Source organism: Octodon degus, unplaced genomic scaffold, assembly GCF_000260255.1.
Source record: "Octodon degus isolate 3935 unplaced genomic scaffold, OctDeg1.0 scaffold00088, whole genome shotgun sequence".
Taxonomy (NCBI): Eukaryota; Metazoa; Chordata; class Mammalia; order Rodentia; family Octodontidae; genus Octodon; species Octodon degus.
Genome location: NW_004524664.1, coordinates 3,332,875 through 3,349,369, shown reverse-complemented (window position 1 = coordinate 3,349,369; position 16,495 = coordinate 3,332,875). Strand labels below are relative to the sequence as shown.

Sequence of the window (16,495 nt, the reverse complement as noted above, 5' to 3'; positions counted from 1 at the left end):
TACAACTGTAACCTACAGCCTTAAACCGGCAAAAAGGGTTTTCTTGTGTGAATTCCACTGGTGGAATATTATTGTTGAAATATCCTTTTCCTGTTCCCCAGAAAGCCTGCAGTTGATTCCATTTTGCTAAAATAGCATCTCTCTCGTCTCCCAATAGTGTTGGAGCAGAAAGAGCACTTGCAGTATTTATCAGCTGTTTGGACTGGGTAGGAACTTGTGTGGGTTGACTGAAGAGACCACCTAATGTAGATTGTTGCTGTTGCTGTGTATTAAATCCTCCAAATCCCAGTCCAGTTCCCAAACCAGTACTTAAACCAGTACTACTTCCCATTGTTGTTCCAAAACTGGTACCAAATCCAAAACCTTTGTTCTGAGTACCACCAAAGAGTCCAGTAGTGCCTGTGTTAGTTGGGCCAGAAAAGCTGAATGCAGAACCTGCAGCTGTAGATGTTGTCCCAAATCCTCCAAACCTACCTGTGGGTGCTGCGGTGGCTGCAGCGGTGCCTGAGGTACCCGAAGGTGTCCCAAAATTTCGTTCCATATACATTTTTAGGATTATATTCTCTAGCTTTGTGAGGAATGCTTTTGGTATTTTGATTGAGATTGCCTTGTATCTGTGTTTCAATTTTGAAAGTATGGTCATTTTGACAACATTGGTTCTGTCTGTCTAGGAATAGGGATGGAATAGATAGATGTCTTTCCATTTTCTAATGTCTTCTTTGAGTTTCTTCATTGTATTGCAGTTTTTTTTTCTTTTATTTTAGAGAGAAAAAATTTTGAAATATGATAATAGGATAGTAATAATACATAATAAAAATACATTGCATATTATTATCTTGTACTCAGAATACAAGATATAGGCATGAAATATTGTCAAAACTATATTAGCACATTTTCAATGAACGAAGAGAAGCTAGTAATATAACTATCTTGACTATATTGTATGTATTTTTTTTTCCTTCCTTTTTCCATCCCCCTGTCAGTTTCTCTTTCCTTTTGAATAGTTTCTTCCCATTTCATAATATTTGTTGTACATTTTGGATTTTATTTACTCATTCAGCTTCTCACACTAGGGAGACAATATGATGTTTATATATATGAATCTGATTTATTTCACTTAGAAGTATGACCTCACGCTGCATAAATTTACCTATGAAAGTCTAAAGTTTATCCTTCATTATGGCTGAGTGTGTATTGTGGTTTTCATTGTAGAGGTCTTTCACTTCCTTGCATAGGTTAATTCCTAAATATTTTACTTGCTGCTGTTGTGTGTGGTATTTTCCTAATTTCTTTCTCAGTAGGGTTCATTATAGATGTTTGACAGTTACTGATTTTTGTGTGTTGATTTGTATTCTATTATAGTAGTGAATTTAATTATTTTAGGAGTCTTTTGATGGACATTTTTGAGTTTTCTATGTAGAGGAGCATGTCAAATAAATGAGAGATGTGTGTTTTTTCTGTTTAACGGAGGGTCTTGCTCTGTAAAGCAAGCTGGTCTTAAACTCACTAAGTAGCCCATGCTGGCACAAACTCATGGTGATCCTCCTGACTCATTCTCTTCCAAGTGGAATTACAGGCATGTGACATTATATCCTGCTAAATAATAATTTGATACCTTCCTTTCCTATACATATCCCTTTTATTTCTTTTGTTTGCCTGATTGCTTTGGCTATTTTGAGTATGATATTGTACTAATAGTAATTTTTATCATGAATGGATGTTAGATTTTGTCAAAGAATTTTTCTGGATTTGTTGAGAGATGATCATATTTTTTATGTCCTCTCTTCTTATGTAATGCATTTCACTTATATATATTGGATCTCTGGGAGCCCTAGAATAAAGACTGCTTGCTTATGATGATTCGCCTTTTTGTTGATTTATTGCGTTCTCTTTGCCAATGTTGTGTCTTGTTGAGGATTTGTATGTGAATATTCGTTAAAGAAATTAGTCAGTAGTTCTCTTTATTGCTTGGGTCCATGTTTCATTTTGGAATCAGTTTAATGCTCACTTCCAGGAATGATTTTGGATGTACTATTTCCCTTTAAAGTTCATTAAAGAGCTTAGTGTTATGGGCCTTAGACCTTCCCTGATGTTTTTATGAAATTCAGTGGTAAATCCATCAGTTGTTGGAGCTTTCTTAGTTGGTAGGTTTTTAAATTTTTTTTAAAAAAACGTTTATTGTTGGCTTCAGTTTCATTGCCTGTTATTGAATTACTGATTGTTTTTAATATATTCTTGGTTCAGTTTTGATAATTCTTATGTATTTTGTAATTTGCCCATTTTGTCTAGATTCTCCAATGTATTGGAGTACAGGTCTTCAAAGTAGTTAATCTGGATTTTGGCAGTGCCTGTTGTGATTTTGTCTTTTTCATGTTTTTTTTTTTTTTTTTTCACGGAACTGGGGATTGAACTCGGGCCCTACCGCTTGCCAGGCAAGCACTTATTCTACTGAGCCATCTCCCCGGCCATTTCATTTTTAATTGAGTTGACTTAAGTCTTTTCTTCTTTTTCTACTAGATTGGACTCATAGTGATTCTCCTGTTTACAGCCTCCCAAGTGCTGGGATTATAGGTGTGTGCCACCATGCCCAGTCTCAATGGCCATATCAGTGTGCCCTGGGGGCGGGGCCGGCACTTCAGGCCTGGGGATCGAAACCCCGGCCCATGTGCCTGCTTGCAGGTGCTTTAATCCACTGAGCTATTTGGCTGGCCCAACAGTGGCATTAACCCCATCGGAATGTCTGTGTCAGTCATTGTTCACTAGAGAAACATTTAATATGCTATATAATATTTAATGTAAGATTTATTGATTTATAAGGTAGGCTTACTGTGGCTGCCTAGGTATGGAAGATTGCCAAAGGGCTATCTGCATGCTGAAGATATGAAGAATCCAGTCAAATGTTGAAGGCCTCGAGCTCACGATAGAGTTCTGTGCAGATCCATGTCAGGAAACTGAGGAGTCTGTTATGGAAGGCCAGAAGGTCTGTGCTGGTAGCCAGGAGACATACTCCAAGGCAAAGGTGAAGACTTGAGCTCCTCCAGAGAAATAGAAGCAAGGCTTCCTTCTCTTTTTATCCACTCAAGTGGGAAACCTATTGGTGCCACTCATGCCCAGGGTGGGTCTTCTGGCTTCATTCCATTCAGCCATACCTAGAAGTATGCTCAGCCAGTTGGGCATTTTTTACTCCAATTGACTGTCATAAGGACAGAGCCCTCATAGCTTGATGCCCTCTTAAAAGTCTAACCTCTTAATGCTGTTTCCATGACAATTAAATTTCAGCATGAGTTTTAGAGGGACAGGCATTCAGATCATAGCATGTTGCTATAACAAGACAGTGTGACTTGAACAACGCATCTCTCACAGTTCTGGAGGCTGAAGAGCCATGGTCAAAGCGCCAGCACATCTGGTTCTTGGGGAGTGCTCTCTTCCTTACTTAAAGAAGGCTACTTCTCATCTATATCTTCACATGGTGGTGGGAAAGCTATCTCTCTCCCTTTCTTTCTTTTTTTTTTTAAGATCACTAATCTATAATGAAGACTCTACCCCATGACCTCATCTAACTCTTCTTCTAAAAGACTCATCTCCAAATCCCATTGTAGTGGAGCTTAGGGCTTCGCCATAAGTATTTTCAACTATAAACATGTTCAGCACATAGTAGAGTTTCCTGGCCAACAAGCATGAATACCTTGGGAAAGGCTGACATAATGATGAGTAACTTAAAATTTGGTAGTGTACTGGGGTTTTCCCTAAAAGGTGAGACTTTTTAGGGAAGTACACATCCCCCTGCCCCCATAAGTTGACTCAAGTCAGGCCAAGATCCTGTGCCTCTTTTTCTCTTTGTTTCATGGCTCAGCCAATCAATCTGTTAGAGGCTATTCTAAATTCTCTGAGTGGGAATTTTAAAATATAGAATTTCTGCTTTCTTAGCCCTTGTCAACAGCCTGATTCCATTTCCCTTTATCCTATGTCTTTAATATCTGTTCATGTCTGCATTGCTTGGATTTTTGTCTATATAAATGAGAAATGCACAAGGTCCTATTGGAGTGTAGTGAGTCTCCATGTGTGTCACACTCCATACCTCACATTTAGGAGCAGCTTGGACTTGAGTTCCATTGTAGGTCTCGAAGCATGGAGGAATGTGGGTCTTAAGAAAAATGGGAATTATCTTACCTGGCACCTGCTTCAGGGTGTCTGTTCCCATTTTTTTAGGTCATGAAGGCTTCATCCCCTTGGACAGAGGAGGCTGTGTCCACTGTGGGTGAATATGCTGCTTCCACTGGTGTATTACTGGATTTCAGATTAAGATTTTCTACTCTAGATCCTGGACAAACATGGGTTTTAAATGTGGAAATGCCACAATCAGATTTGCTTTGAAATTTCTCTAGCTACATTGTATTTCTGAGGCACAGATAAAGGGTTTCAGGGAGCTGCCTGTTGTCCCTCTGATGAAAACCCCTGCACTTGATATTGAGGCAGAGCAGCACTTTTCATGAGCTACATGCTGAGCACACATGGAGCTGGCCATGATGTTAATAAGGTTGCTCTCTGTATGGTGCAGCTGCTCTTCAGATTAAGGCAAATGCTGTGTCTTTCTCATGTGGTTAATGCCAGAGTGATTCTAGCGTTCTATCTGCCCATCTTCAAGACTTATTTTTTTAATCGTGAGTCATTAGGAACAGTAGCAATAACTGTTATTATGTTCCACTTAATGAAATATGTGTGTGTCAGGTAAGATAATGCGCATTTCTCATAGGACCCACATCCCTCCATGCTTCAAGACCTACAACAGGACTCAAGTCCCAGCTGCTCCTAACTGTGAGGTATGGAGTGTTCCACATTTAGTTTTAGAATGTTACTTTTTTCTCCTTGATCTATAATAACCCCATCACGTTTGTTAATATTTATCTTTAAGAGAAAAAGCCATACACTTAGTAATAAGGGGGAGGTGTGTTGTTACTTTTTCTTTGTTTAATATGAAATGTGGAGCAGGAGTGGCAAGATAGCTCCGTGCTCTAAATGCCTGCTTAGCCAAGCGCAGGGACCAGAGTTTGATCCCAGGCACCACATGCTGCACTGGCCCTGCACATAGGCGCACTGAGCCAACTACTGAGACTAGGCATGTTGTTACATACCTGTAATCCCAGCACTGGGGAGGCTGAAAACAGGAGGATAACTATGAGTCAGAGCTGCATAGTAAGAACATATACCAAATATATTAAAAAAGAAAAAAAGAAAGAAAAATGTGGAACAAAATTTTTTATATTTAAGGTCTGAAACCTTTACAGAGTTGTGGAGGTAACTTCATCTAGGTGTAGGGAATATGATAGTGTGTACTTTTATTTCTCAGTTAAATTGACAACTTTTTTCTCTTTTAAATGTTTAATGTTACAGAAGCCAAGGCTGCCCCAAGAGATTGTTTCATTGAAGTGAATTCTAAAGGCGACAGATTTGGCAATTGTGGTTTCTCTGGCAATGAATACAAGAAATGTGCCACTGGGTAAGTGGAGGTGAGGTCAGAACATCGTGGAAGATTATAAGATCAGTCATCTTGAAGGCTTTTTGTGACTGCTTGCTTTTTATTCCTGTAATTACCTACCTTTTCTTTTCTTTTTTTTTGTGGAACCAGGGATTGAACTCAGGCCCTTGCGCTTGCCAGGGAAGCACTTATTCCATTAAGCCATCTCCCCGGCCCCTTTTACCTACCTTTTCAAACTTAGTCTTAAACACAAGTTTAAGAACAAAACCAGCAAAATGTGTTGTTTCAGTAATCATCAACTTTCTCAAATTTAGGGAGTTTTAGAATGTTACTATTTTTCTCCTTGATCTATAATAACCCTAACTAAATATTCTTTTCATTTTCCTTTCAATAAAATATGTTATTAAGTCCCAAGGTAAAGATACTTGAATTAATTCTGGACTTCGTTGTTTTGTCTGAGTCTGTATAACTTAGAAATGATGAATTAAAACTTTTTTTTATTTCTATAAGATTTCCTTATTCTTAAGACTATAATACTAAAAATTATTTATGAGGAAAAAGTCACCCATTATCTCAGTCTGTATGTAGTCAAAGATTTCAGTGTATCTGTTCCTTTTTCTGTGCACTATACATACTTGTGCTGACATTTTACATAATTGGAATTATTCTGTAAGATTGTGTATTGGTTCTTTTGGCTCCACCTCCTAAGCTACGAGTTAGGCTAAGCAACTCATAGTGAGACAGTGTTTGCAAAGAAATAGCAGCAGTAACTTCCAGGTCATAAAGTCCAGCAGGCACTTTAAAATCTGTGCTGTTTGGCCTTTTAGTGTCAATCAAAAATGTTGACTGTCTTCTCTTTGAAGCTGCTACTTTCCTTTGTGTGGAATACACTTTACAATCTTTTCCTCACACAACTGTCTGTCCTTTTGTACATGCCACCTCTGTGCAGTATGTTAGCCTTTCCAGCCTACATGCGTCTTTCAGCCACAGCCTCTGCAGGTGCTATTGTTTCTCAGCCTGGTTAATTCTGTTCATCTTCTAGATCGTTGTTAATGTGTGGCTTCTCTAAGGGTCAGAGATCTCTCTTGCAAGTGTTCTTAATGTTGTGTGCCACTTTTTCATAGAATTTTATATGTTATATTTTATTATTCATTTTCTAATGTAATACAATATTCTATGTTGGATATTTCTAATATACAGTATTCTATTTTATGTTCTGATTAGTCACTTGACTCATGAACTATTAAAAATGTATTGCATATTTCCCAAATAGTTGGGAATATTCTGATCATATATTTGATTTTGTTTTCTAGTTTAATACCATTGAGAACATACTATGTGTGATTTTAGCTTTTTGGAATTTGAGATATATATAATTACCCAGTGTAAGGCTTTTCTGTGTGAATGTTCAACATGCAGTTGAAAACAAACTACATCCTGCAGTAGTTGGATGTGCTGTTCTGTGTATCAAATTAATTATCACATTCATCTTTGGGAGAGGTCTGTTTTATCTGCTCCTTCTACTTCTGAGAGAGATATATTAGACTCTTCAGTTATGATTGTGACTTTGCTGGCTTTTTATTTCTCTATGTATTCTTGATGAATTTACCTTTTTATTATTACCAAATTTTCCTTATCATCTCTGGAAAATTGTTCTGTATGCCTTATCAGTTTTATTTTGTTATGTGACTTATCACCTTTCTTAAGTGAACTATGAAGTCCAGTGATACATTTAGTTTTTTATGTGTAGCATGATTTCTGGAACATTGTGTTTAAGTGTTTGTGAATTGAGTAAATGAAGGTACAGAAAGTTGAGTGAAAAACGAATGGGTGGAAAATTAGTATAATTGTTGGAATTATAAAGCTAAAGTTAAAGGGTAAGTGGGCTAATGCAGATTTGAAGGGACCTTTGTAGGCAGGACATACCTTTGTTTTTAGTGTTATTTTACTTTTTAGTTTCATGACTAGGTTGTTAAAAATACTGACGTTATATGATATAACTTCTAAATCACTGGGTACATCATCTGAGAAATATTTTATAATAGCAATGTGAAAATAATATTTTATAACAGTAATATAAGGTTTATAAGGATAATAATGTAAAGATAATGAAAGAAAATATTTTACAATAGTATAAGGATAATATTTGACAAATGCAATGATAATATAGTAGTATAAAAATAATATAAGGTTAAGAATAGTATTTGAACACCATGGGTTAGAAGTTTAGTTTAACATTTAACCTAGTGGTCAAATTACTTCTTCCCATCTCTTAGGTAAAGTGGGGAAAATAGTAACACCTATTTCCAAGTGTTTTGAGGTTAAAGAAGTTGATGAATGTTAGTATTAAGCATATAGTACCTGTGTCAGGGGTGGTGCACATCTATAATTCCAGCACTTGGGAAGCTGAGGTAGGAGGATCACTGTGATTTCAAGGACAACCTTAGACTACATAGTGAGTTCAAGGCCAGCTTGGACTATGTAGTGGAACCTTATCTAAAAAAAAAATAGTGCCTGCTTCAGTGTAATCTTATCATCATCACTGTCACCACTGTCTTTATCAGCCTTATCATAGAAAATGTATAATATGTAGGAAAAGTCTAAAGAAATCATATATGGTTCTACCTTTCAGAGATACTTTCTTAATATTTGTTATATTTCCTTTTTGCTGAATTTTGAGGTGTTCTCAAGGAATTTTTGTTGTTCCTGTACAAGGTACTTGGTTCCTTTTTTTTTTTTTTTTGTGCAGGGTCTCACTATACAGCTTGAATTCATAGTGATGCTTCTGTTTTCAGCCTTCCAAGCACTAGGATTATAATTGCGCACCACCATGTCTGGACTTGGTTGTGGGCTCAGCACACCTGGGGACAGGGCTGGCACGGCATGTGGTGCCAGGGATTGAACCCCGGCTCCTATGCTTACCTAAGCAGGCACTTAGTCCACTGAGGTATCTTGCCAGCCTTCCTGGCTCCTTTTGAATGGTATTGATTTTCTTTAGCAGCTACACTTCTTTTTACCAATATTAAAATTTTTAAATTTTTCTGTTCTGTCTTTTGACCACAATTCTCATGATAAATCTGGCCAAAAGGATCCAGCTAAAAACAAAGGTATGTTCTGCCTAAAAAAGTCCCTTCAAGTCTACGTTTAGCCCACTTATCCTTTAATTTTAGCTCTATAATTCCAACAGTTATACTAATTTTCCACCCATTCGTTTTTCACTCAATATTCTGTACCATCATTTACTCATCCCACAAACACTTAATAAAAGCAATGTTCCCATGCCACAGCCTAAATATTAGGGCATCTTGAAATTTCCCTGGTCATATAAATGAGTCCACTTGCCTTAATCTCAGTCTCCTCAAAGTCTCAGGACAAGGGCAAAATAAAAACAGATTTTCTGCCAGAGTGTAACACACATGAATCCAACTATAAGTGTAGCCTTTTTTTTCCAGTGGAAACTTCCTGAGCCTGGCCTTTGTTGTCCACATTCTGATCAGCATTGTGGTCTTCTGAGCTTCAACCAAAGTCTTCTATCAAACTCTGTTTATAACTTTGTAGGACTTATCTGACATACTACATGTCCCAAACTTTCTGAACTGTTTCTACAAACGAGTTCCAAAGGCTCCCAAGACACATGATCAGGAATACTTCATAGTTTTCTGTAATAGTTTTTTAGTTATTGAGACATAATACTTGGTAACACATATATTAAAAGAAGAGGACTTATTTGGTTCATAATTTGGGTGATTCAATTTACAATCTGCTGACTTTAAGGCAAAAACATTATGGTGGAAGGGTGTGGTGGAGGAAAGCTGCTCAGTTCATGGCAGCTGTGAAGCAGAAAGAGATGCCGGTAGTGACACACCTCTTCCAACCAAACACTTCCTCTTAACAGTACCTTGAGCTATGAACTCATAAGTCAATCTTCTGATGAGTGTCATACCTCCATGATCCAATCACCTTCCAAAAGCCTCACCTCTAAACACATGAGATTTTGGGGGGACATTATAGATTTATTTATTTGTAGAACTGGGGATTCAACTCAGGCCCTCGCGTTTGCCAGGAAAGTGCTTATTCTACAGAGCTATCTTCCTGGCCCCACCATTGTAGATTTAAACCATAACAAAAGTGCCATAAAAAAGACATTTATCTTTAATGACCTTTGTCATAGGCATTGTGGTCAGGGAAGCCTTCATAGAGTTCTAATACCAAATTAGTGAATTAATGAGTTAGTGCATTAAGTCTATAGTTAGTAACTAAGAGCTAGCCTGGCAAAGACGGGCAGAATCCTCTCATTTATATTACAGAATATAATATCCTTACTGTAACTCTTTAAGAAGCCATAATTGAATTTTGATATTGCTTCAGGTGGCAGAAAGACAAACTGGAATGTGTGTGTATGTTCTAATGCTGGGGATTGAACCCAGGACTTTGAACATGCTAGACAAGTGTCTTATCCCTGAGATGTATCCCTAGCCTTTAGAACGTGCTTAGAAGGGAGCTTTCCTGATTGAGGAAAATGATTATGTTTGATATTGCTATGTTTCCTGTGTGGTAACATTTATAAAATTGTATTTGTAAAAAATTTTAGTAGACGATTTTGAGCTCTAGGTAGATAGTGAGAAGGGCTTAGGAGTGGGCGAAGAAGGAGCATCAACATTAGCTGGTACCCTAATAATTTACATCCTCTTCTTTTTGTTACTATAAAGAGAGCATTTTTGACCTCTATTGCTCTTACACACTTTTTAAAGATTCCTCTAGGCAACTAGAAGCAGACTTCTTTTTATATTTGCAATGTAAAGTGTAATTTTTCTTTTTTTATATACACTAGATTTACTTTATATTTGTATTATTTATTTCATTTTACAGGAATGCTTTGTGTGGAAAGCTCCAGTGTGAGAATGTGCAAGAAATGCCTGTATTTGGAATTGTGCCTGCTATTATTCAGACACCTAGTCGAGGTACCAAGTGTTGGGGTGTGGATTTCCAGCTAGGATCAGATGTTCCAGATCCAGGAATGGTGAATGAAGGCACAAAATGTGATGTTGGAAAGGTAATCAAAATGTTTCCTACTTAGTAAAATGAAAAAAAAAAATCATTAAATAAAGTCAGTGGCCACTCTCTTCTAGTTAAAAGAGAAATTATGTTTATTATAAACATTTTAGAAAATACAAAACCACCAAGAAGACAATGAAGAACAACTATAATTTTACTGTATTGCTTCCATTGGGGTCATAACTTTTCCATTTTGTAATATTCTGGGCATATTTCTTCCCTCTACTTAAACTTAGTAGCCAGGTTGCTATTATTGAGACACTTAGGATTTCCAGGATTTTGAATGTGTGTCTGTATGTGGCTCTGTACGAGAAATGTCACTCTTTCTGCCCTGTCCCTACTCCTTGCTATGTTAACCATAGCTGTTTGATGTGGCTCAGATATGAGCATAGTTAGCCAGGCATGATTTACTACCAATGATTCCATATGAGAAAAGAACCTAGGTGAAGCTCCTTTTAGGGTAAATACAGTTAATATAATTAAGAAAGTTAATGAATTAAATACTTTAAAAGGCTGGGGCAAGTTTAAGCCACATATAAGATATATTAGGCAGCAGAATGGAAAAGTTAAAGACAACAGTTTACACAGAAGATTATAGAGTGAAGAAAAGAGGGGAGGAGCCTGAGAGAACAGAACTTCAGTAGCCTGTTGAAGATGAGCGGACTCTCAAAGTCATCTCAGTATCTATCTACTGAGTCTGTATCTGCTTCTGTTCCTCACTACTTATAAAATACCATATATTTTTGGATCTGTCTTTGCAGATAAATTTAGCTCTTGTAGCTGCTATACACAATGCTGAGACATGCTATATAAATAAAAAAATTCAGGGACCGGTAGATGGCTCAGTAGAATAAGTTCTTCCCTGGCAAGAGAAGGGTCTGAGTTCAGTCCCTGATTCCGCAAAAAAAAAAAAAAAAAAATAAATAAATAAATAAATAAAAATCAGGACTTTAATTGCTTTCTGAGCTTACTATAATAGTGTATATACTTTTAAGGTTTGCAGACAATTTTATCAGATGCCTCTTTAGAAAGGTTTTGTTTTCCTTCCAACATTTATGTTAATTTTCTTTCTGATATTTACTATTTGGGCTTAATTTTTTATTTAATTGTATAAAGTATTTAAATGTATGAAGTGTTTTAAATTTTCCACAGCACAGTTAAAATTTGCAGTCATTTTAAAACTCTTAATGGTGATTTTTAAAATTTTATTTCTTTATTAGAGATATTGAACTTTTTTGCCTATATAAACTCATTTCTTTTTTGTGATTAACTTTGTGATGTTTTTGTTGATTTAAAAATTGGCTATGTTATTAAAGAATTTTATGCCATATGTCACACACACACACACACACACACACACACACACACACACAGTTTGTCCAGTTTTTTGCTTGCCTCTTTTTTTGTTTCAGTACTTTTTGCCATATTTGTACTTTTATGCACTCAGTTCTATTATTCTTTTATTTTATGGTTTTCTCTTTTATGTATTTTGCGAGACTTACCTCAGAATAATAGGAGATAGTTATTTTTAATCTTGTCCATTGACATGTCTGACTGCTCATGTGTCAGTTCTGCTTTGGTTTTAGTTTGGATGATTTTATAATATATTTTTAATATCCAGTGATACAAATGCCCCCATATTCTTTTTTCATAGCTTTCTTGGCTATTTTCATTTATTTATCATTTCAGATGAACTTGAGATCATTTTGTCAAGGTGCAAAAAAATTTTAAAAGGCGCTTTGGAATTTTGGTTGGGATGACATTAAATTTACACATTTATTATGGGGAAAAGTGACATCTTTACATTATTGAGTCTCCCATAGAAGATCATGGTATGTGTCTCCATTTTTTGGGGTCTTCTTTTAAAAGTGCAGTTATAAAGCTCCATTTTAATTTTTGATTAGTTTTAAGTTTTACTTATGTTATGAATAGGCAATCCTATTATTTTTCTTATTTGTTAGTGTTTTCTACTTTTTTATTTGTAAGAAAGCTGTTTTGTTTATATTTCTAACTGGTTATTGTTGGTATTTTTAAAAGATTATTTGTGTATATATACTTCATTACTAGCAATAGATTTAGTTTGATATTTTTGTGTTGATTATAGACTTTTCAGATAAACAGTCATCCTCTATAAATGGGAAGAGTTAATTTCCTTTCTGATATTTACTATTTGGGTTTAATTTTCTTATTTAAATGCATTAGTAGAATTTTCACAATATTTGTCATTCCCTTAATATGACCGAGACTATGCATAGCCTTCCAAGATTACAGATGATTTTGGCTATTACCATGGGATGTATAATATTTATTATTTAAATAAACTATCTTTTTAATTCTGATTAGAATGAAATAAACAAAAATGGATTTGAAACAGCTTTGCGCAGTGGCAGTATCTTAGCCAATGAGGTTTATCTGAGGCGCGATTATTGCTAATTGAAACTGTCAGTAGTTTTTTGATAGCTATTCAGACAATTACTATTTTCTTTTGAGCTTTCCATGTGCTAGTTTACATTTTTAAACACATATTTTACTTAATTGATGTATTCATAACAGTATTTTATTTTTTATAATTTATGTTATAATCTTATATTCTTGGCTTGAACATTGTTTGGTAATGCTATATTTTTCTTTAGGCTGTACTCCATAGGTCTACTTGCTTAGAGAACATACTTTCATACTTCTGAAGCTATAATATGTGATTATAAATATGTAAAATTTTACTGCTGTTAGAGGGTTTTTTAAAATTAATTTTATTGAGAAACAAATAGCTGTGAGTTTCCAAACAGGTTAGTAGGTCAGTTACAATAATTAATACATTGCATATTGTTGTCTTCGTAGTAGTTATTCATAGTACGAGATGCACACATGATATCCTGTCCAAACACTGTTAGTACAGATCTTCTCATTGAATTAAGAGAAAGTAGCTGTATATATATCCATTTTGTATGTACAGATACAAAATAGTCCTTCCTTTGTATCTCGCCCCCCTTTTTTTTTTGGCTCCGAATGCCTTCGGGGTAGGTTTGGCTGGCTTGAGTTGTGGGGATCGAACCACAGCAGCCTGAGCCTGACTGCTTTGTGGAAGCAGCCACTTAAAGAACTGAGCTAAGGGGCAGGCCCCTATCCCCTTTTTGTTTAGTTTTGTTAGAGATGGGTCTTCCATTGCCATTTAAATATTGTAGGTGCGTGAATTCAGCAAAATAATCCAATATAGTCCAGTAGTTCATAATAGTAGTGGGTTATCCGTAGGACTGGCAATGTCAGAAGTTGTTGACTTGAACCTTTTACAGCTCAGCATATTAATATGGCTTTACTTTTCATACCTCATTTTTATACTTTCCTGCTGGATAGTTTAGACCAAGATGAAGCAAGACCTATATAAAAAGAAATGTAACTTTGTATCTGATAAGGTCAGTCAGATTCCCTCAGGATTTACCCTGAAACCCTGTACCACAGTTTGTAGATCCTTGTCAGTGTCAGCCATGTGAATGAGTCACGGCCATTGGTTGACCAGTTTGCTCTCTGTGAAAGCATGAGAGAATGTTTTCTCTTAATGTGACTCTTCTTAGGTACACTCTACATCGTTGATCAGTTTCCTCTGTGGCTCCATAATCGCCTTGATCAGAAAATTTTGGACACAACTGAGTTACATGATGTTTCAGTACAGGTTCCTTATGTCCTGAGTCCTCACTGACCTTGAATGGCTAGGGCCAAAATATTGGCTATCCTTGCAACCTTTCTTTTTACTAATTTTAGGTCTGTAAACTTAAGTTGTTAACCCTCCAGAAGAGCAGTTTATTGATATTATTACCCTATAACATAGGCAATTGAGCTTAACCTCACTATCTGAATATCAGACATCTTAGACATAACATGGAACAAGTATTTTCCATCAAGCATTGATATGTTAAACTCTAAATCCCTACAGAATGTGAAAAAAGAAACAAAAAGTGAAAAAAAGTAGTAGTAAACAATTACATATTTTTACACAGAAATTTAGAAATCTAACCATATACAGCGTTGTAGCAGGACAGTCCTATGACATTTTTTTTTTTTGTCTCTTGTTTTCCTTTATTACCCCTTTTTTTCCCAAACACTTAATTGAGAAACAGTATAGCAGTAATTGATATGACATTAGAAGCATTACATATTTAGAAGGCCAGAATGACAGGTGTTGTTAGAGTTTAAGTGTGTCAAAAAGTTAACTAAGATTAGGTTAAAGAATAAAGAGAAATTTATTGATTCTAGTCCCAGAAGATCAGACATAAAGCTTTGGAATTTGGAATCTGAGATAATGATCCTCTGAATCTTCTCCCTTCTCTTTCCTCAGTGCTTCTCTCTGAGCTTCATTTCTTTCTCTACACAGACCTTTATGCTTATTACAGGGGAGGACAAACCTCCCATTTTCCTAGTGCCCCCAGGCTAGGTAGAATTATTGTTCTCCTAGTGAAAAGTATAGATATCTTGGAAAAGGACAGTAGGGCAGAACATGAAGGGCTGGTTGTGATGTGCAGAGGAATAATGCAAGAGGAGCAGTAGGATCCAAGCTGTGTGCTTTGCCTGCCTACTCTCTGCTTAGCTGTGACTGTGAGGGAAGCAGAAGACTAAGGTGAACCTACTGAAAAGAAAGAGACTGGAAAGTGTACTGGGTTAATGGAAAAAGATCAACAAAGCAAAAACCAAATGAAAAACAAATCAGATATTATTGCAGTGAGGTTGGTATAATCCCTTTGTTTTCTACAACTTCATAAACCGAAAGTTAGGTGTGAGAATGTCTTACTCTGCTTGGCTGCTATGAAAAAATAACACAAACTGGACAACTTAAATAGGAATTTATTTCTCATGGTTCAAGGTGCTGGCTATGTAGGTTTCCATTTGGAACTCCTCTGGCCTATGGCAGATGCTAACTCTTTCAGTGCCCAAATGGTTTAGTCTGTGTGTGTGTGTGTGTGTGTGTGTGTGTGTGTGTGTGTGAAGCATCTAGGAATACAAGCAAGCAAGCTTTCTAGCATTTCTTCATGTAAGGAGACTAATCCATTAGACTGGGACTCCACCTTCATGATATCCTCTCTGCATATCTCTCAAAGGCCACGTCTCCAGATATCATCACTCAGGGGATTAGGGTTTCAGCGTCTGAATTTTGGAGAGACAAATCTTGAGTCCATAATAGGAAGCCTATAGAATAGACTTCACTTACTAGAAAAAGCATAGTGTTTAGTTCTTCCTCATACCACTGTAGGTTTTATCCTTGATTTATATACATCCTGGTAAGTGTGCTAAAATCTTTTCCCTAAACATTTATATAGTTCGCTTGTTTGGGGGGGTATGTTTGCTTGTTTCAGTCTGGCCCTGTTAGAATTTCCCAGAGAAACAGAACCTCTAGGACACACACACACACACACACACACACACACACACACAAATAAATAAATGTGTGTGAAATTTAACTGCAGTAGGCAAGCTGGAAGCTCAGGAAAGCCAATGATGTTCCTCCAGGCCATATTGCAGTTCAAAGGCCTGAGAAGTAGGAGAGCTGATGAGGTGGTTCTGAAGGTCAGTAGGCTTGAAATCTATAAGGAGCCAATGTTTGAGTTCAAGTCTCAAGGCAGGGAAAAAAACCTGAGGTCCTAGCTTGAAAGAGGCTTGCAGGAAGAATTCTCTTTCATGTGGGAAGGTTTATTTAGTTTAGTTCAGGACTTCAACTGATTAGATGGGGCCATGCTACATTAGGAAGGCTGTTTTACATAATCCATTGATTGAAATATTAGATTTGTCCAGAAACACCTAGAATGATATTTTGACTATCTGGCCACCCCTATGGTCCAGGCAAGTTGACATTAAAAAAACCATTATAGTTATACAAATTAATAAGTTAAGAATAAGAATATGTGGGGGCCTGCCCCTTAGCTCAGTTCTTTAAGTGGCTCCTTCAACAAAGCAGTCAGGCTCAGGTTGCTGTGGTTC

General features: G+C 36.4%; 1 protein-coding gene and 1 pseudogene across 1 annotated transcript in view; both read left to right on the top strand.

The window, feature by feature from the left end:
• Adam9 (ADAM metallopeptidase domain 9) overlaps positions 1-16,495 on the top strand; it is a 147,938-nt gene that overhangs the window by 108,025 nt on the left and 23,418 nt on the right. The window contains exons 15-16 of the mRNA XM_023722019.1: positions 5,392-5,497; positions 10,346-10,529. Of these exons, the coding sequence (XP_023577787.1) occupies positions 5,392-5,497; positions 10,346-10,529 (290 nt within the window). The remainder of the gene's footprint in view (positions 1-5,391; positions 5,498-10,345; positions 10,530-16,495) is intronic.
• Positions 12,904-13,022, top strand: LOC111818346 (annotated as a pseudogene).